Source organism: Psammomys obesus, unplaced genomic scaffold, assembly GCF_907164565.1.
Source record: "Psammomys obesus unplaced genomic scaffold, mPsaObe1.curated_primary_1811, whole genome shotgun sequence".
In the NCBI taxonomy this organism is placed as follows: Eukaryota; Metazoa; Chordata; class Mammalia; order Rodentia; family Muridae; genus Psammomys; species Psammomys obesus.
This window is the reverse complement of record NW_026593286.1, coordinates 29,295,300-29,316,228: the sequence shown is the minus strand read 5'-3', so window position 1 is coordinate 29,316,228 and position 20,929 is coordinate 29,295,300. Positions and strand designations below refer to the sequence as shown.

At 40.7% G+C, this 20,929-nt stretch overlaps 1 protein-coding gene across 1 annotated transcript; it reads left to right on the top strand.

Annotated features, from left to right (window-relative positions):
- The first annotated feature begins 2,437 nt into the window (after positions 1 to 2,437).
- Icos (inducible T cell costimulator) lies at positions 2,438 to 19,510 on the top strand. The gene is made up of 4 exons (XM_055616797.1): positions 2,438 to 2,495; positions 17,301 to 17,639; positions 18,287 to 18,393; positions 19,376 to 19,510. Exons 1-4 carry the CDS (start codon positions 2,438 to 2,440, stop codon positions 19,508 to 19,510), a joined length of 639 nt encoding a protein of 212 aa, XP_055472772.1.
- Positions 19,511 to 20,929: the final 1,419 nt, after the last annotated feature.

The following is a 20,929-nucleotide window of genomic DNA, read 5'->3' as shown; positions in this document are numbered from 1 at the left end:
TGCAACACGTGGGCTGCTGTTACCTGTAGTCCCTGGAAATTCTGGATTCTGTAAGTCTGGAGAAAAGTTACTGATTAGAAAGGCTGCAAATCACGACTTTTTAGTTCTATGTCACAGAAATAGTTAATTGTCCAGTGAATTACTATCCAGGCAAAAGTCATCTTCCCCTCACCCCCCCCCCCCCCCCCAAAAAAAAAAAAAAAAAAAAACCTCGGTGAGAACAGCTTCTAACATGCGGATGGTTTCAGTGGAGTCATCTTCAGCAAAGTCAGTGGCGTCATCCAGCTATGTCTCTCCCACATGTAATCATTTCTAAGAACGCAACCAGGGACAAGGGAAGCTAGAGAGCTCCTTAGGACTTTCCTCAATAAAAACATGGCCAGTGCTTTCTGGCTGGCTGGACACGGGCCTGCATCAGTGTGTGATGGCAATGTCCAGTGTGGACCCTGGAGTGTGGCTGTGTTCCCTTGTTGGTCAGCTCTGTGACCCTGGGTTCATCACACACTCCCTCTCACTCTCAGTTTCTCATCCATGACCCAGGAATGAGAAAGAGATCTCCTTGGTAGAGCTGTTAGGAGACCCGAATGCATTTTGTAACAGTGCAGGTGCTGAGTTTTTGCCTCCAACCGTCTTCGTGAAACTGTGAATGGGCTCTAGAATTGGGGCACCTTGGTGTTGGTGAGAGCACTCCATGCCCTCCCTGTGGACCCACACTGAACGGCGAACGTTGCTGACACAGGCTGCAGGGAGGAAAGGCTAAATATGAGGTAGTTGAGGAAGACCACAGCTAGATCATGGTGACTGACAGGATCGCAGGCCTTGGCATGAAGGGCTCTTTCTGCTTGGTTAAGAGTGCAAATTCGGGAGCTAGACTCTCCAAAGGCCAGCACAGACAATTATGCAGGACTACGGGCCAGGCCTTATGCTTCTCTGTGCCTCATTTTCCCCTACTTGTGAGAAGGGGAAAATAGTTGACCCCAATATATAGGGTGATTAATAGTAATAAGTGACTTAATAAATATATAATAATATGAATATATATTTGTGTATAAATACATATTTATGCACAACATACACAAAATCCACCAAAAACAATGTAAGTATAGTATTAACTGTATTCATAGTATGGGATATTTTATGCATAGTCAACATGTATTGTTCTACACTGAATTGTGTGTCTGTGTGCATGTGTGTGGTGTGTGGTCTGCATGTGCTGTGTGTGGCATATGAGCAGGGCGTACACAGGGCAGAAAAGAACATTGGCCATCTTCCTCTATCTTCCTCCTCGCTCCGGCTTGAGACAGGGTCTGTCATAGATGGAACCTGAGGTTCATCATTTTGCCTCGGCTGCCTGACACCTGAGCTCTCGGGGCCCACCTGTCTCTGCCCTGCTGTGCTATTCTGGGGTTTCAGGTATGTATAGCCACATACCTGTTTTTACTGGGTTGTTAGGATTTCAACTCAGATCCTCACGTTTGACAGCGAGCGCTCTGACCCACTGAGCGATCTCCCTCTCCCTTTACATTTTTATGTAGATTTTTAATTGAGATATATTTCATACAAAGTTTAGGCGGCTATACATACATTATTTGCGTTACTGCTACCTCCTTTCTCTTTTTGGCAGGGACAGAGATGCCTCTCAGGCTTTTTAGCTTTCTTGCTTCATCTGCGCCCATACATGCAGACAGACTCCCGAGTTTCTACAGACTCCGTAACATACGGAGCAAGGGTTAAGTCAGTCTCAACCTGACCCTATCATTTATAAAAATCATAATCTACAATGACTCTACATGTAAGTATTATCTCTCAGAATCTCAGGATGTTCCTCTTTCAGATGTTTTAAAATTTCAATTTCTTTCAATAACTTCATTTATTTTCTGTCCTATTTCAAAGGACTTTTAATCCCTGGAGCCCAGACAGAAATGTGTCAAAGTACGTCTTATTCATCATGTGGGTTGGATCCTGCTATGGATCTAGAGATATTTCTGAATGAATGGCTTCTCAAAACGATAGGCTTTGTGTCTCTAACCAGAATGAGGGCAACATTTTCCTCCTGTCTTCATGAGCAACAAAAATCTGTGACTTTAAACATCCACCCTAAAAACCCTAACCCTTTCCACACAGCATCAACGTCAACCGCTCATGAAGCCCCTGGCAGCACGAGTGATGCATACATTGCTTTGAAAATGAAATTCATTCACTCACTCATTCATTTGCTCACTCACTTATTCATCCATTCAGGCAGCACTGGGCACCCGTCATACGGGAGCCACTGTGTTAGCTCTCCTTGCAGAACCTTTGACTGGATGGTAAATGTGACACCGTGTCAACCTCCACAAACCCACTTCCTCTCCAGAAAACAGAAAACATCTGAGAACACGCACTCACTGCCACTTCTGAACACGGGAGGGGAGGACTGCAGCAGCTCCTGGCAGACATGAAGTTATATTTCTGGTGTGTCTTTGTCTTCTGCTTCCAGACCAGAGTTTTAACAGGTGAGTGGCCTGTCCATGCTTCTGATTAAGTTATAATTCCAGAGAACATTAAGAAAATCTAAAGTAAAAAAATTAGGTACAAATGGATTATTATTTTTTTTTGAAAGCATAGACAGTTTCAGAAGCACTCCAACTCATGGCTCAGGCCTTCAGCATCGATGGCATCGAGTTTGCATTGCTTCTTTTGATACTGTGTTTTAACATGAAAAAGTATGTTTCAACAGACCATTAAATTTTTAAACTACTTGCTCTGGGTTACCTGTCAGTGTATAAAGTAGGAGACCAGCTCACTGTTTTCAGAGAAAGATGAAAGGCAAGATGGCTTGTGTCAATGGAATGAAAATTAAATAGCCCTGGCATTTGGGCTGAAAATCTTTCCATAGTAGAGAATAAAGTGGATAGATTTCCAAAAGAAGAATTTTGACTTTAATCTTACCTGGATGGTCCTATGTCTTAAATGATCGGACTGCTATAGTTTTTTTTCTTTTTTTCCTTCTTGATTGCTTTGTTTTTCAAGACAGAGCCAGATCAACCCAGACTGCTCTTATAAGGTTTTTTAAAAGACACGAAATATAAAGGTCATCCTGAAATTTAGAAAAGGGGGAGTGGATGAATGAGAGCTCAGCAGCCCCTCTAGACCTTACATGTTCTGGAGTCTTATTCTTCTTTTGTGGATGGCATTTATCAGACTCTACATGAACAGTTTAACTAGGGCTATGTGAGCATAAATTATTACACATGTTTTTTGCTGATTCTTACTGTATACACTTATGCATTGTTTTTCCCTTCTGTATTTAATTATGGGTCTTGTTCTTGAAATTGGGATGAGTGAAGTGAAACATTAAGTGTGTGTGTGTATGTGTGTGTGTGTGTGTGTGTGTGTGTTGCCTTTAATAGAAGAAGTGAAAGTAGAATTTTCAGTGTTATAAACCCATCTGGAAATGCATTTTTCAGTGGTACAAAGAACTAGACATTACTTTTCTCTCCAAAGAAAAATTTGTCAAAACCAAAATTGGATTTATTCACCATTTGATCTTATGCTGTCTTAAAGTTACTCAAAATTCTTAAGAAGAATGAATGAGCAAAAAGGGTCATTCCGCATTGGTTTTACCAGGAATAAGTACCAAGAACAGTTCTGGGTCATTTGTTTTTTCAGATATGCAAAACAAAACAAAACAAAAAAAACACAAAACCCTCCTGAAATGCCCAGCCAGTATATATGACATGAGTCAGGAAATCCATTCATTTACTATTTTCACTCATCCATTCATTCATGAAGCACTGGACACTTGCCACACAGGAGATGCTGTGCTGGCAATTGTGTGAACTATGGTGAACAAAACTAGGTATGCCCACTCTGCTGAGAGCAGCTGAATACTAGTGAAAGAGACATCAGTCAAATAAGCCTATGAGCCGATGACAAGTGTAGGCAAAACTCATTTCTATGAGAGAGTGTACCAAAGATCCAGGTTAAACAGGCAGGGAATAGCTGAATAGTACAAAGTGCCTGTAGTTGATAAAGGAAGGTCAGAGGCTGGACCCGGTCAGATGTGGCTGAGTTTAGGAAGGGAAGAAGCTGCGGATGACACGAGATGAGGCTGACAAGGAAGTCAGGGCTCAGACAACTTAGAATGCAACGGCCATGCTGAAGGTTTGGGGTTTTCTTCCAAGAACATTCGTACAAGGTGGTTTGCTTGTACTGCCTCAAAAGTTTTCTGTATACCAAACTCATTTGGGCAGTTATGGTGATGGTGTTGTACTCAAAAGACTTACATGAACAGCGGTGCCATTTTGGAGAAGGATGGATCCAATTGTAGGGTCGTCACAGGTTGCCAAGCGGATGCACGAGCAGCTAACCGATGATAATAAATACACTAACAAGTCATCATATTCAAAGGGTCCCCAGGGGGCACACACCCGGGAGCTTCTATTTTCACAGCTATAAACACAGAGCCAAAGTCAAAGAAACTAAACACCCGTGTGTATCTGTTATACTTTTAATGCTTCCAACTCTTGGCTTTTCATGCCACAGTGAGACAGGGGTTCTCACCCTCAGGAAGTGCTGATAAAGACCTACAAACCAGGAAAGGCTTAATGGTCTGTCACACAATAAATAGAAGCAGAACCGTCATTAGGACGCCAGTGCACCCAGCTCCGTAGAAGCAGCGGTGACAGAACACAAGTCTCAAGGGGGCAAGGTTCTGACCAACTTAATTATTTAGTTGGTAAATTTAAGAAGGTTGAGCCTTGGATGTTCCCAGTCGTCAATGGATCGACACGTAAAATTTAACGACATCTTATTGTTTTAATGATTCTTACAGAAGAATCTGCAGGAAGAAATGAAAACGATAAGGGAAGAGCTTCTTCCTGGGCAATGGGGATGGCTGGGTGACCTTCTAAATTCTGGCTTTAGAAAGACTACTTTGATAGCAGTGTGGAGGGAGAATGCAGCCAGTGTGGATGATTGATAGTGGGTGATCTCTAATAAATTTGTGTCTCACGAGGGATTCTCTGAGGAAGCCAGGAGGGGAAACCTCAGGCCCACTCTATCTCTGACACATCTAGGGAGAAACAGGCCTTTGGTGTTTTTAGTACCAGATCGTCTCCACGGAGCTCAGAGAGGTCTAGGTTGATGAACTGATTTCTGGGTTCGTCCCTTTGAGCACTGGATTCTAGAATTCATGCTGCACTGAAAAATTCCTCATTGCCAACCTTTTCCCCAGATGGGTGAACTCAAGCTATCCTCAGCATGATAAGCCTATATTTTATTCCTCTAAGAGTAGATACACTTACCTCTTATTTTCCTGTGTTATTGCCATCTCCTCAATTTTCTTTGTTTTATTAGAAGACTAACATTTCCTTTTAATTTTCTTTGTTGCCTCTGGTGAATTTGGAAGGTTGATGATGCTTTTTGTTTTTATTTTATGTGATTGGACATTTTGTCTACACTTATGTCTGTGTTCATGCCTGGTGCCCATGGAGGCCAAAGAGAGTGTTGGACTCCTGGAACTGGAGTTAGAGATGGCTGTGAGCCACTGTGAGGATGCTGAGAATTGAACCCTGACCCTCTTGAAGAGCAACATGTACTCTTAGTCACTGAATCATCTCTCGAAACCCTGGGGTGATACTTCTTAATCTATCAAGTTCTTATGTTCAGAGGATCATAATTGAATCATTAGTTAAATTTATGCATTGCTGGGCATTGAACCCAGGACCTTAAGCCTGCTAAGCATGGGTTCTACAACTGACCTGCCTCTCTAGCCCTATTCACTCATTCTTGTATAAGCATGGTTATGACCTCATCTGTAATGCCTAACCCCTACTTGCCATGCTGGCATGAGAACCTTGAAGTGTCCTTCTTTCTCCCCTCTCCACTGGCCCTGTCACCAGCCTACACATGTGTTTAGTTGAAATAGGGTCAAGTAAGGTCGTTGTCGTGGCCCCTCCTGAGGAGATTGCTTTCCTGTCCCTCTCATCCTTTCTTTACCCTTCTGTCACAGAGCTGGTCTTCAGTGACAGCGTCAGAGTGGGTGCTGTTTTCTGTCTGTTCTGACCAGTGCTCAGAGGCCTTCCATTAGTGTGAGCACATGGGTCCATGTCTCTCCCACTGCAACCCATTAACTTTAGGGAAGAAAAGCTTTAGGATCTAAAGTATGACTGATATCTTTCCCATGACTGGGAGCTCTGGTCTGCAGTCTGCTCTCCCTGGAGACTTTCCTTCACACTCTGGGGCCTTCTGGACTCTATCACTTCATGTTAGTCTGAATCCTGTTATTTTTTTAACTTAAAAAAAAAAAAAAAGTCCTTCTAGTATTTAGTGAAAACCAATTTTGAGACAAGGTCTCCCGTAGCCTAGACTGGCTTTGCACTTCTGATTCTCCTTCTACCCCTCCCAAGCCCTGAGATCACAGGTTTGTGGCACAGCTGTGTGGCACCGCTGGTTTGTGTGCCTGCAGAATGAACCCAGGGCTTCCCGCATGCCAGACAAGCGCTCTGCCAACTGTCAGACTGCCCTGCTGGTAGAAATTGGTGATCTTGAAAGCTGTTCATCTTAATGTTAGAATTCAAGAATTTCCTGTTCACGTGGCCTCCTTCCTCATGTCTTTTCATGAATTTTGTCTAGGACCAGACACTCCTTTTCAATTTGTGAACCCAAACATGATTCTTTATTTCAGGTATTTGGTTCTAGTGCTTGGTTACAGTTTTCCTCTCTGCCTCTCCCACCCCACCTCTTTCTAGAAATCTCTATTACTCTCATGTAAAGTTTTTTCTCACCAAAGTGAACAAGACTGCCTTTGTTTTTATGATCATTAACTACAGCTTCTTCAGGCCTAAGAGACCACGTTACTAGCACAGTCCTGGTAGCCCGTAGTCACCCAGGGAAAAAACCCGACAGTCATCTTAGCTTTGTTCACGTCATCCATGGCATTCCTTACCTGATGTAAAATGTTTACACCAGCATATGTAATAAATTGAACAAAAAATTGCCACTTATGCTACCTTCACAGTCTATGATCGTTCATTTTGGGATGTAAAGTGTATTGCTGGGTTTTCCAATATTTAAAATCATTGCCATATTTTATTTTTACATAAGTGGCAACTCTGTTCTTCTTATCCTTCTAGTAAACGTGTTATTCTAACAAACTATGTCTGTCAAGTGGTAGTTTACAGTCATTCTGAGAAAAAGAAAAAAATTGAAATTTTATAAAAGTTCAAAATTAAGATTTGAAAAGCAGAGCATTAAGTATATACAGACTATGAAACAAAACTTGAGACTGTTAATCAAACCATGGTTTGTTTTTACTGGTCTGGTCTCTAAAGTTGTCTGAAACAGACAATGGTGTACAAACTTAAAGACAGAGTCAGAAGTTGGGGCTGCCAACCTCCAAGGACCATGTGCAGTACTGTGATGCTCAGGACAGCTCTGCTCAGGGAAAAGTGAAAAAGATACAGGTTATGACTAAGCAAAGTCATAGACTCATGTTTGTGTGCACTTGACCACTGATGCTGATGAATCAACTCTTTCTGAATCATGTTGTCAAAGGCACGGCACTTAACCACAGCGAGTAAAGATTCTTCATAGGTGACCATCTTTTGCTTTTGAGAAAACAAACAAATAGCTGATGTTTTTGTTGTTCTTGGAGAATCCAAGGACACTAGCAACATAATCACGTTACTTCACTCAAAATCATTTTGTGTCGTGTAAGACTAAAGCAAAAATGTCCTATTTAACTGCACCTGTTTAATTGCAATGGAAGTTTCTTACATATGTATGAATCCTTTTTTTTCCTTTTGGTTTTTTTGAGATAGGGTTACTTTATGTAGCCTTGGCTGTCCTGGATTCAGTTTGGAGACCAGGCTGGCCTCAAACTCACAGAGCTCCACCTGCCTCTGCCTCCCTGAGTGCTGGGATTGTAGGTGTGTGCCCATTGCAACTGGCTTATATGAATCAGTTTCAATAGGAAGATAAATTACTAGGTAATCATGAGAAATTTAGACCCTGATATCAAGAAACCAGATTTTTTTTTTCATGTTTAAATACACGGGGTAGCTTAATACACAATAGTTGATAAAGAAATATCTAGATAAATAGGAGTATTAAACTCATATAATTACACATTTGAGAAAAAAATCTTACTTATTTGGGTGTAATAGTCCTTCAGTCTATTACAGAACACATAAATGACACCAATGTGAGTACTGAATATTAGTATGAATTTATCATACTAATACATACACCTTAAAGGAAAAAAAAATAAAAAGAATTTCCACCTCTAACTTAATGCTTCTTTTTCCATAGCAAATCTCTTCATAACCTGTAAAGTGTGTCAGACTGGGAGGTCTATTCAGTAAGTGGACTCTGAAGACACATTGTTTGACTCAGTTTATGAGTCTAATAGTTGCTGCTGACTTTATTACCTTGGATAAAAGCTATTAAATATAGCTACTCAAGCCTTAGTTTCCTTAGCTGCAGAACAGAGATTAAGAAATGGAGATCTGTCTTAAAAGCCAGCTTTGAGAAGCAAATGATATGTTTAATATAATGCATTTAACAACGTACCCTACACACAGTTAATGCAGTGGACGCTCCTGAAAATTATTGGGCTTCAAAAAATTGGGTGGGCATCAATCAGTTTGAGTCTTTGCCTTTGCACTGGGATGTAAATTCCCTCGATTTCCAGCAAACAGCAAGCACCTCCTTCTTCACTTGTCTTATTCTCCTGGGCCCATGCTAAGGACACCTGCCATTATCAGTTGAACCTTCATGGTCTTAATCTTCATTTATTTTAAAAGTGTCGTTGCGTTTCTGCTGTGTTCCAGGTCCCAGGAACAATTCAGTTTTGTCCTCAGAGACTTCATGATTAAATGAGAAAGCAAGATAAGAATAATTAGGATCTAATAATATATATTTTTGGCTAACTAAGGCATTACTGAGAGCATAGAGCTAATTCTACAAGTCTTTGGGCATGGCAGCAGCACTGAAAAAGAGGACTTGCCACTTAAAACAGTTCTTAAAGAATGAAGGAGTAGTTCTAGTTGGATAAAGGGCTGATTGAATATTCTGGCTTGTGGAAACAGAAGCAGTGTAAAAGCCACACTTCGGTGTGTGGATAGAACAGATGGTCTATAAGATCGTGGAAGCTTTTTGTGTCATGCCAAGGAGATAGGGTTTTTACCTGATAAGCAATGGGGGAATAATGAAGACATTTAAGCTGGAGAATACAAGGTTCCTTGGAAGCACAATTTTAGAGGCAGATGGAGGAAAGATAGGGGGACAGACTGGTGTGTGTATGTGTGTGTGTGTGTGTGTGTGTGTGTGTGTGTGTGTGTTGGGGGTGGGCAGCCAAGAAGATGCTTCCATAGATGAAAGAAGATGTGAGGGCTGGATTGGCAATGGGAATGGAGAAGAAAGACTAACTTCGAGAGCTTCTAAGCTAGAGCCAACTGAACTTGGTGACTGATTGGATTCGAAGAGTCAGGGAGAGGAAAAGATGATGAACACTGAGTGTCCTGGGCCTGGTCAGTGGTTCTCTGAAGTTTTTAGTTGAGGGAACGGGTTCAGCTTGGACATGCTACACTTGACGTGTTGACTATCCAGAGAGAGATGCTAAAATGGATGGTAAACTGGCTTGGGGGACTGATCTGGAGATAAACATCAATGCAAATGAGTTCACACACACTGTCCTGTGTGTGAGCCTAAATCATTATACATAGCAACTGAGAAGTAGGAAGCAATAGATGTATTCATGAATCTCAACAGCACTCTTCCCTCCTCTCTGTGGAATAGAGCTGATTTCATTTAATCTCATGTGATTTCTTTCCTATGATAATTTCAAACCAGTGGCAGTGAAATCATGAACAGAGTGGTTTATTTGCAAATTAATTACGTTGTGAATATTGATTCAAAGTTTGATAGCACCTTTGGGGTTTTTCCGCTTTCACAAAGAAAATAACTTTTAACTAGAAGAAAATGGATCTTTCATTTTTTTTTATTATACATGCTTAGACAACCAAGGGTTGTTTTTCTTTTTGTTGTTGTTGTCCCCTCCCCCTTTCAGAGTTCCTTGGAGAGTAAAAGCGGCTTGCATATTGTATATGAAGGTATGTGTGCATGAGAGAGAGAGAGAGAGAGAAAGAGAGAGAATGTTTTGGTTTGATGAGGCTGTCTTTTCTTTACATTTTTGGCTTGTTTTTCTCTAAGTGGGAAGTGGTTTATTTTGCCCACCCATCCTACTGTGGAACCCATTCACTTTCACTCTGTTTTGGGAATGTTTTCGAATTATAATGTGGCTCTAGGCATGATGCACAGTCAAGAGTCTACCAGCCAGGCTTCTAAAAGTTTTGGCTAGTGGACTCACAAGAAATGACACTGTCTTTATGAAAGGTGAAAGAGTGGTGGAGAGCACATTTTTAAAAACAATGCCAGCGTTTATTAGTTAGAGGTCAAATGTAACAAGACTCTAAGACAAGCATTTGAATTTGCTAACAGCTGCCCATGGCACGCTCCTGTACTATACCGAGCCCAACTAAATCTTATTATTGTTTGACTGCAGAAAATATGTTTAATAAGCACTGTCAATAATTGCAAGCTCAGGAGATCTTATCTCTCACTCTGAGGCCTTTGTAGAGGTTTGTGGTTGGAAGTCTGAGTTGAAGAGAATACAATCAGATTGCTAGTCTGCTCTACATCCTCTGTACTGTGTGGGGGTCTCTACAAGTTTCTTTAAAGCTTTTTTTTTTTTTCAGCCAGAGCTAATACAACTGTTTACAGAGTCCTAGCTGGCTGAGTCCTGATGCTTAGAAATAAAATACTTTGGATATCAAAGAAATCAGTTTGCAAGTAGAGTCTTCTGAATGGTCATGGATTCTTCGGGGAGGGACCTATCTCTAGAGATTTTCTTCTTTTTCCTTGTCTTCCTACTTCTCTGCTCAGCTGCTTCTTTTTATTTAGCTAAGGCTGGACCTTACTATGTAGACCCAGGATGCCTTGATTTTAAGGCCATCTGCTGCAGCACCTAAGTGCTGGATTATAGATATGAGTCATCATACTGGCTCCAGAGATTTCTAACAGCCCCTAAAATAAGAAACATGAATGTTCTTATCTTTGAAAAAAAAGAAAAAAAGAAAAAGAAACTCTTAAAAACTCACTTAAAACAAAAACTCTGATTTTACTTTTGAAAACAGTCTATTGGCAGTATTGTATTATAAAATAGATCATATTATATTATAAAAGCTATAATAAAAGTCACACCAGCAGGTGACATGTTTGATCCTGGTGAGAATTCACCCTCTAAGACATAGTGCTCTGTGTTAATCACAAAATACACTCACCGCCTGTTCTCTAGCGTGAATATAATCTAGATGTGTCAAGAGAAGACAAACAGGGCTTTCAAAGCAAGCATTATACTTAACAGTCCACTCTTAAGACATCATCAAGATACAAATAAGCATGTTTACATGTTTTTAGCATAAGTGTTGAAATGTGTCTCATTGGTGCTTGTATTAAAAATCACTAATATGTGGTGTTTATTGACGTTTGGGTAGATTAGCACAGTGCTTGTTCTGTGGTCCCATGGCTTGTCCACCCACTGGAAAAATTAAATGATTGCATACATACTTCAAGGGATTTAAGGAATCAGCAGGATTCCTGTCTGGCTCTTCTTAGTTATGAAAGGGTCAGGGAAACAATCGATTAGCTAAGCAAACCTTTTGAACCTGGTAGGTTTACCTACAGGCAAATAGCTTCCTTCTTTAGATAATGTTCTAGTTGTGTGACATTTAATCTTGGGGAAAACTAGGTTTGATTCCAGTTTAACTTGATGTACGATAAGGTAAAAAATAAATATTAATGCATGCACGCATCCCTGTGGGTAGGTTTAACCATAATTTACCCTTTACCAGGTGATGCTGTAGACGCTTGGGGAGGGGCATGTGTGGAGAAGGGGGAGGAAGGGAATGGTTGGGAGGGGAGGAGGGAGGGAGCTACAGGGGAGATGTAAAGTGAATAAAGTGTAATTAATAAAAAAAATTAAAAAATTCATTAAAAATAATTAAAAAAAAAGAAAAAATTTAGGCACTCTGGCAGAGGAGTTAATCAAACAGATTTGATAACCCACCAAACCAAACAGATTCTGGATATATACATTCTTGCTATCATGCTAGTAATCCAGGTGGAATAGTAGACATGCATATAAGTATATCCGAAGAGAGTAGGGGAAGCATTCTGGGTTTTGCAATCGTAAGATTAACACTGAGTTCACACTTCCCTCAAACTATCCATCTGTCCGTTAAGTGCTTTTCATTCTTATGACAGGTTCTTTCCCCCCCTTCTTTTGTTTTTCTCCCCCATTTTGTATGTGTGTGTGTGTGTGTGTGTGTGTGTGTGCGTGCATGTTGAGGCTAGACATTAATGACAGGTGCTTTCCTCCTTAGCTTTTGAAGCTCTCACTGACCCTGAAGCTTACTGATTTGGCTAGATTAACTGTGTTTGACTGCATCAATTGCTCAGTGAGTTCCAAGACTTTCTCTCTGCCCATGTGCAGTGCTGGGGTTATACATGCAGGCTGGCATGTTCAGCTTTGTCTAGGAATGCTGGGGATATGAACTCATGTCCTCATACTTACATGCCATCTCTTCACACCATATTGTTCTGCTCTCTCTTTTATATTATTGTACCAAATTCGGCTAACAGCCAAGAAGAATTTGCGATTCAGCATATCTGTTCTATTGGTACAAAATAATTTTGAGGTAAATGTTTAGCCAACTGTGGTTACAAACATTCAAACTGCAGGTTTACAGTTGCCAATTTTTTTTTTTTTTTTTTTTTAGACTGAAATCTTAAAGCTTAAACAGAAAATGTGGAGACATGAGTCATCCTTCTTATTGCCACATTCAATAATGAAACGGTGAGCCAGGACCTTTTTAGGCTAAGGATGATCAGTGAAATGAATATTTATATGACCGCCTGATAGGTGACACCCTGGTGGCCCCAACTGATTTTATTGCCACCCATCTTGGTTCTGCATGAAAGTAAAATGGAACCCTCCCTAGCCATCCCACCAACTTCTGCAGACGAGATAGTTTCACTCGCTTTAACATGTTCCTGAATTCTTGAAATGTTCTTATTTAAGAGAAGACTGTGGGAAGCATGGCGTCTTTGATGGGAATTCACCTGACAGGGAAGCTGTGTCTCTTTCGGTTGTCTGTGGTCTCCTCTAGATGTGTTTTGACCCTTAACTTACAGAAAGCAAGTGTTGGAAAGAACCTCTCTCTGTCTGTCTCTCTGTGTGTGTATGTGTGTGCTTGCGCACATGAGTACATGAATACACGTGTGTGTATGCGTGTGTGGAGGTCAGAAGTCAACATGAGGCAACTTCCTCAATCACTTTTGACCTTGGTTTTGAGACAGGGTCTCTCTCTGAAGCCAGGCTCAACTTTTTGGCCCGTGTTTGCAAGTCCCTGGGCTCTGCCTGTTTCCACCCTGCAGAACTGATGTCACCAACGCACAGTGCCACGCCAGCCTTTCGGTATCAACTCGGGGGTGTGGTCCAAACCCGAGTCTTCACTTATCAATACGCACTGTACCCACTGAGCCGTCTCCGGAGAAGGAACCCTTTCCTTTAGGACATCATTTTCACTTCTTATTTCACAGATGGAAAGAGAGAAGTCCTCAGGGAGTACTCTAGGCACAGACCCATATGCCAGTCATGAGACAGAGGCAGAATTTGCTCTTCAGTTCCTTGAGCAACACTGCTTAGCGCTTCACAGTTACTTTTAACCTCGTGCTGTGCTCTGGGTCAGTAGCGGAGTGGGCAAAGGGGAAACCACTGACCAGCTGCCGTAGACCCTGGCTGTACGCAGTTCCGCCCCAGGACCTCTCCGGAGTTTGCTTGCTGCCTTTCTGAAGTCCCTGGGAAATTTTCTCTGCACGGTGCTAAAGGAACTGAGAGGCAGTCGGCTGATCTTATCTTCTGCAGCAGACAGCAGAGACACAGGCATCGATTCGGCAGGAGGGCAACACGCACGCACAGGCAAAAGTCCCCAAGCAGAGCGCCCTTCGCTGGAAGGCCGTGCAGCTGCACCCTTTGCCTGGGACTCACACTTTCCCCTCTAGCAAAACAAGTGAAAGCAGCATCACTTTCCTTCTGCATACTTTTAGACGTCTATATTGTAAGACAAAACACCCACGAGAGGCCTGAAGAAATAATAAACAAACGCTTCGAACGAACGGAGAGCACATAGGTTCCCTCACCCCCGCACTTAGCACAAGCCAGGAATAAAACATGGTTAGCGCTCAGACACCTGACTGCTTTCCAGATTCAAACTCATCAAGGCCACCCCTAATGCTTTGCGGCGTCTGTTCGTTCGGGTTATTATTATTATTTTTTTTTTAGCACCTCTGCTCTCTTAGTGATTATGTGAGAAGTCATGATTTGTGGACATTCACTTATCAAAAATTGCACGTAGCTCTCCTATCTTCCTAATGGGTTCGGGGCACACAGGTGCCTTCTTTCCGCACACTGATGATGCGATTTCTAGCCCTGCTGCCTCACGTACAGCTTGCAAAACTGATGCTGGGACATCCTTGCTCAGTCTTAATACTTGCTTCATTTTGAAGGCAGTCAGCGCCGCTGTTTTGGACGCTCTTCCTAGATGGTTCTATGTCCGGCTGTATATATTTTTAAAATATTTATGATTGGCTGACGTTCTTGAATCTTTTGCCCTATGTCTGAATTCTGGTTATTTTCTTTCTTTCTTTCTTTCTTTCTTTCTTTCTTTCTTTCTTTCTTTCTTTCTTTCTTTCTTTCTTTCTTTCTTTCTTTCTTTCTTCCTCCCTCCCTCCCTCCCTCCCACCCTCCCTCCCTCCCTCCCTCCCTCCTTTCTTTCTTTCTTTCTTTCTTTCTTTCTTTCTTTCTTTCTTTCTTTCTCTCTCTCTCTCTCTCTCTCTTTCTTTCTTTCTTTCTTTCTTTCTTCTTTTTACCTGTTTTTAAGTTAACCTATTCTCTATACAGCCTTGCCTAATATACTTTTTAAACCTACTCACTGGATTTTTAATCTTTTAGTGCATTTTTTGGGCCAGTTGTAATGATTTCTTTTTCAAATTAGCTGACTTAAAATTTTTCCTTTTCCTTGAAGATATTATTACAAGTTTGTCTTTCATTTCTCTAAACACAATGAACACAAACTGTTCCATTTGGGGGCACCTGACAATTCAAAGGTGAGTGTCACGAGATGCTTGTGTCTGCTTGTATGATCTGATAATTCTGCTGTTGCCTTTTGCCTTGTGCTTCATTTCTTTTCTTCTTACCACACTTGCATTATATTTTGTAATGGTGAGTCTACAGAAATATATGCATCTTTTTTTTACCTGGGTTGCATTTTTACTTTTAAAGTCTAGGGTAATGGCAGTCTGAGATTACTTTAGTTAAAAATCCCAGGACTGAGATTTTTTTTTCTGGGCCACACTCAACCTGAGGGCCAGTTTACTCAGGTTCCTTTTTATTCCAAGGATCCTTCCAGCATTCTTGGGAAAGCATCTTATCGAAGAAAATGTCTCCTAGCGTCCTCGTTTTGCCAACTCTGGGGAGATAAAGCATAAAACAGAAGTTTGAACCTGGGAGAAAAGGAAAAGCAAGATCCTCTCTGAATTTTACCTCGTGACCTTTCGCCTCAGGGCCTTGTTTCTGTTTAACCTGCATTTTTTTCTCTTCAGGTCAATGACTTAATCCAGGAAATACTGCCTCCAGGTGTTTTGTTTACTATTTACTGTTGTTTTGTTGTTGAATGAGGTGTATTGACATAACTAGAAGCTGGAACACTTGTGTTTATTTTTTACAGCCAAACCTCTAATTTGACAGTGTTTCCTAGAAATATGAGAGGAATATGTTAAGGGTTAGAGATACTGAAATAAATAAGTAGGTAAATAAATAAGTAAACAAACAAATAAGCAATTGTGATGAAGCTTGAAAGAAGTCAAGGGACCAGGCACAAGCCAATGGTTTATCTTGCATGATGCCAATCTTAATGGAAGTTACTTCTTTAAGGAAGTAATATGGCAAAATGTATTGGTCAAATACCATAGTGTTTATAAAATAGTCTGAAAATAGTCCTGTTATCACTTTAGTGCTTAATTTTAATAAGTCATGAAAGATCAGCACAAATGGCTCATTATTTAATCATCAAAAATGAGCATGGTGATATTTTCTATAAAAATACCACTAAAAGTCAAAATTAAAAAAATATAGAAATATTTTCTGTTTTACTAGGGATGACTTTTTTCTTTAACTTATTTTATATTGTTTGATGTTCTTAAGGGGAAAAAGATGTTTCACAACTTAAGTAAAAGCTACCCTGCTGATAAATTTTCCACACGTTTTTAGCGTAAGACTCTCATTAAAAAACAACAACGTATCATTTAAAATAAATGAAGTAATCAGAACAGTTTGAACCTATAAGACAGTACACAATGTGCAACCATGCTAAAACCATTTCAGTGTGTTCCTCGCGCAGTCTCCGTGTAACTCACAAACCAACCCCAGTTCCCGTGATCTTAACAAGTGGAAAAGCGAGCAGAAACCCGGGGCCTCCCCTTGAGCGTTGGGCTGATTTGGTTCTTAGTGAATGGAATTCATAGCAGACACATTACTGTGTCAAGATAATTGATCTCTTTCTTAACCTTTCAGTTGGAGGATATAATGTTATTTATATATTATCATTTAATTTTAGCTCCAGTAAATTTTATATACTTTCAAACGTTTTTTTTTTTTTTTTCTCTCCATAATATCATTCTGCAAGCCTTTCCTTGTTCAGCTAAAGGAATAATTATGTTTTAATTTCAGTTTTAAAACTCACTTCTTCAAGGGGGCATTTTTCTGACCCTCCGGTGAATATTAGAACACACCATCCAACCCCACCGCACTTTCCCTGATAGTACTTTGTCCCTAGCACAAATTATAGCTCATCACCACTCATTTTTCTGTTTACTGTCTGGCCTCCAGTGTGGAACCTATGAAAGGGTGGAGACTCTCTGTGTTTGAGTCATACCATCTAATCATGTCACTTGACATGTACCATTTTATATGCTATCTGTCAGATGAAAAGCCTGGTTCTTCTGGCTACGTGTTTTCTAAGGCATAGTTATGTCTTGTTGCGCTCTGGTTTCATGTGCTTGGCTATGAAATCCTTCCTTTTGGTTTAAACAGGGCTAACTTTATAAAAAGAAAATTGCTTTCCCACTTAAATACAATTATTAAGGCAATGTGTTCACAGCATACCACTCTTGCTTTGCTCTCTCTTTTGATCCAGGAGAAATCAACGACTTGGCCAATCACAGGATGTTTTCATTTCACAAGGGAGGTGTATGGATTTCTTGCAAATATCCAGAGACTGTGCAGCAATTAAAAATGCAGTTGCTGAAAGACAGAGACGTCCTCTGTGACCTCACCAAGACCAAGGGAAGCGGAAATGTGGTGTCCATCAAGAACCCGAAGTTTTGTCCATATCAGCTGTCCAACCACAGTGTCTCTTTCTTCCTTAACAACCTGGACGGTTCTCAGGGCGGCTATTACTCATGCAACCTGTCCATTTTTGACCCACCTCCTTTTCAAAACAAGATCCTGAGTAGAGAATACTTGCATATTTATGGTAAGACATTGGCTGCTTTTATTCTTGGTGCTTAAAAGTGTGTAAGCTCATTCCAAGACTTTTCTCGCTAACGGAAATGACTAAACAAATAAGTATCTTTTGTGTTACAATTCCTTTAGTTGTAGTTGACATCAAGTGATCTTGGATGAAATATGCAAGGAATGACATGATGTTAATAGTAGTTGATATTTATCGGGAATAAGTGATTTTGTCACATATATACTGTTGAGTTAGAATTAGGGCATAATCTTTCAAATATTTTCACGGCTCAGTGGCTATTACCTCTACTCCCCTAAGGTAGGAAGTGGTCTGGAGAATGAGGTGAGACGACTGAGAATCAGTTTTAGACCATGCATTTTCTCCTCGCTCTTGTGAAAGATGCAGATGAAAAGGCGCTGTCTATTAGTCACATTTGTAAACACACTAGCATAGTCTTTCCAGTTTGAATTTCGGGGTCCTTGCTTTAATGTGGAGGTGCTGTAGGTTGCCATCTACTGGATTTCATCATTGTATGGAAGAAAAGCCTTCCTTGATTTAAAAAAAAAAAAGCTTCTTTACATTTTATAGAAGCATTCTCTCTTCAGCACTGAACGAGGACAGGAGTTTCTGGGTCTTTCACCAACGTATTTTTCTCCTCTCCAACCTAGATTCACAGCTTTGCTGCCAGCTGAAGCTCTGGCTGCCCATAGGCTGTGCAGCTTTTGTTGTGCTATACGTATTTGGATGCATATTTATCTTCTGGTTTGCAAAAAGGGTAAGTGAGTTCTATCTACTTTTCCTTATACTCTCTTCCCTGGGTGGTTATTTACCCATCAAAGACTGTCTGCTGCTCTTCTCAGAGTAACCTGGGCAAAGGTAGACAATTTCATTTCCTATACACGCTAATTAAACGAATAACTTGGAACAGAGATGATTTGTTTGTTTTTCAATAGCGCATTCCGTTCCCAAAAGTACTCAGAGGGTCACAGAGACATGTTCTTATAACTATTTTTTTTTTCATAAAAAGATAGAAAATTGAGGCCAGGCAAAGATAAAGGTTAGTAAGGAAAGTTAAAAATATAAAAAAATAGGTGCCTTTGATTTTTAAAAATTGTTAAATGTTGGATTAAGATTTGAATCTAAACTTACTAAGAGTCAGGACAAAGCTGAAACAATTAGTTGTAAGTTTCTCTTACTTGGAAAGTTGAAACAGTGAGATTATCTTACAAGGTACCAATAGGAGCTAAGAAGGAAACTGCCTTTTTACACGCTGCCTCCTCAAACTCCTTGCTTTTGAAAAAAATGTCTGAAAAGCTGTTCAGGGCAGTACAGTAGGTACAAGAAACTATCTCTTGGAACATACATTTTAGCTGTTCACACAGCAGATTCTCAAAGAACTTTCTCCATTTTGCACATTACATATATATGACAGCATATAAGTTGACCAGACTCTCTGTATGTGTGTGAGTGTGTGCGCATGCACACACGCATGCACACATATAGGCACATGAGTCTATTCTCTCCTACCAATTTAGATCCTAGGAATTGAACTTAGGTCATCAGGCTCGGCAGCAGGTGCTTTTTATCCGCTGAGCCATCTCAGCAGTTCAGAAAGAACTTTTTATTAACAGCTTTTTGTGTATTGTTCGAGTGCGTTGAGTCCATAATTATATAAGCCACTTTGACAAAAAACAGAAAACAAGCATGAGGTTGGGAAAAAGCAGACAACAAATGATGTTTCTAACTATCTCTTTCAGAAGTATGGATCCAGTGTGCATGACCCTAACAGTGAATACATGTTCATGGCAGCAGTCAACACGGCCAAGAAGTCTAGACTTGCAGGTACATCTTACCTTAGGGGTCTGGGGAGGGAGGAGTACTCTTCATGTTAAGACTGGAATTAATTTGTTTAATTTTATTTTAAAAGAAAAAAGTTCCCTAAAGATAATTTTAGTATTTTATGTAAAAATATTATGTATATATATATTATTCTTTTTAAAGTAATGTTTGTAAACTGCTACTGAAAATAAATTGTTGGGGTCAAGGTAATAGTTCAGTTGGTCTGTCTAACATATATGAAGCCCTGGATTCAATTCCAGCGCCATGCAAATGGGTAGGGAGTCACACACCTGAAATCCTGGTACTCAGGAGTTAGAGGAAAGAGGGTCAGAAGGGCAAAGTCACTTTCAGCTACATGGGGAGTTGGAGACCAGTCTGTAATATATGAGATCCTGTCTCAAAATTAACAGAGTGAGAAAAAGAGAAAAGGGGTGTGGGGGAAAAACAGGTTGTAGTAAAAGGATAGCAGTTCAAGCCTAGTCTGGGCTACAGAATGAATTGGTCCAGGCCACGGTAAGTCACTGGATGAGTCCTTGTCTCCAAATAAAAAAAATTACAAAGAAGGCCTGGTGATGTGCGCAGCTCACTGGTAGAGCACTTGCCTACCATGCGTGAGGTCTTAGGTCCAGCAAGAGAAGAAGATTCACAGGGCCACGGTTGTTTCAAGGTAATTTTTGACTAATATTAAAAAATGTGGGCTGTATCTGGATCTTCTATGTTGTAGAGCTCGTGAAATCAGATAGTCATCATTTATTGAATATCCTTTAAGTGCAAGCTTCTGAGTGAGGGACTGTGAGGGTGACGGAACTTTTAGATGAGGCTGGTAGGAGAGATTTAGGTTGAGGTTGTGTGGAGGTGGGCATTCATGAAGATACTTAGTTGTTTGGAAAAATTTTCAAGTTTGGGACACCTGGGTGGCTTTGGGAATCTGGGTGGAGCTTTTGCCTAGTCCGCTGGGAGTTAGAGGGATGATATCTGATAATCTGATAATATCCAGGGAGCTAGAAACATCCATGGCAGAAGTCTTACACATCTGGTGCCCATGGGTTAAATGATGTGGAGTGGGAAAAGAAGCCACCATTTTTTTGCTACCTCTCAGTGGCAGACATAGATTGTCAGGGTCTGACTTAATGGGACTTCTGTTAAGCATACAGAGGCCTCTTATAATTTTTGTGAAGGATGGGAAATTGGACATTTAAGCCCTGGTTTCATTTCCACCAGTTGGGCACCGCCTGCAGGGGCATTAACTCTCCCTCATCTTTGAACTGGGCTCAGAATAAATCTGTTCTCAAGTGGTCAGAGAAAGCCGGAGGGAGGTGGGAAGGCAGTGTGAGGCATGATGGGACTATGGTGCTGCAGTGGTCAGCACAGGCAGATGAATCTTATCTAGCTACAACTAGAACTAGTGATGGACCGTTCAAAGTTCAGATAATGCCCAGGCCTCACGTCAAGAGTGGGATGATCATTTCATT

Coding starts and splice junctions, on each gene's coding strand:
- Icos (XM_055616797.1), top strand. CDS start 2,438: ATGAAGTTATATTTCTGGTGTGTCTTTGTCTTCTGCTTCCAGACCAGA. Junction 17,640..18,286: donor AGAATACTTGCATATTTATG/GTAAGACATTGG, acceptor TCTCCAACCTAG/ATTCACAGCTTTGCTGCCAG. Junction 18,394..19,375: donor TCTTCTGGTTTGCAAAAAGG/GTAAGTGAGTTC, acceptor TATCTCTTTCAG/AAGTATGGATCCAGTGTGCA.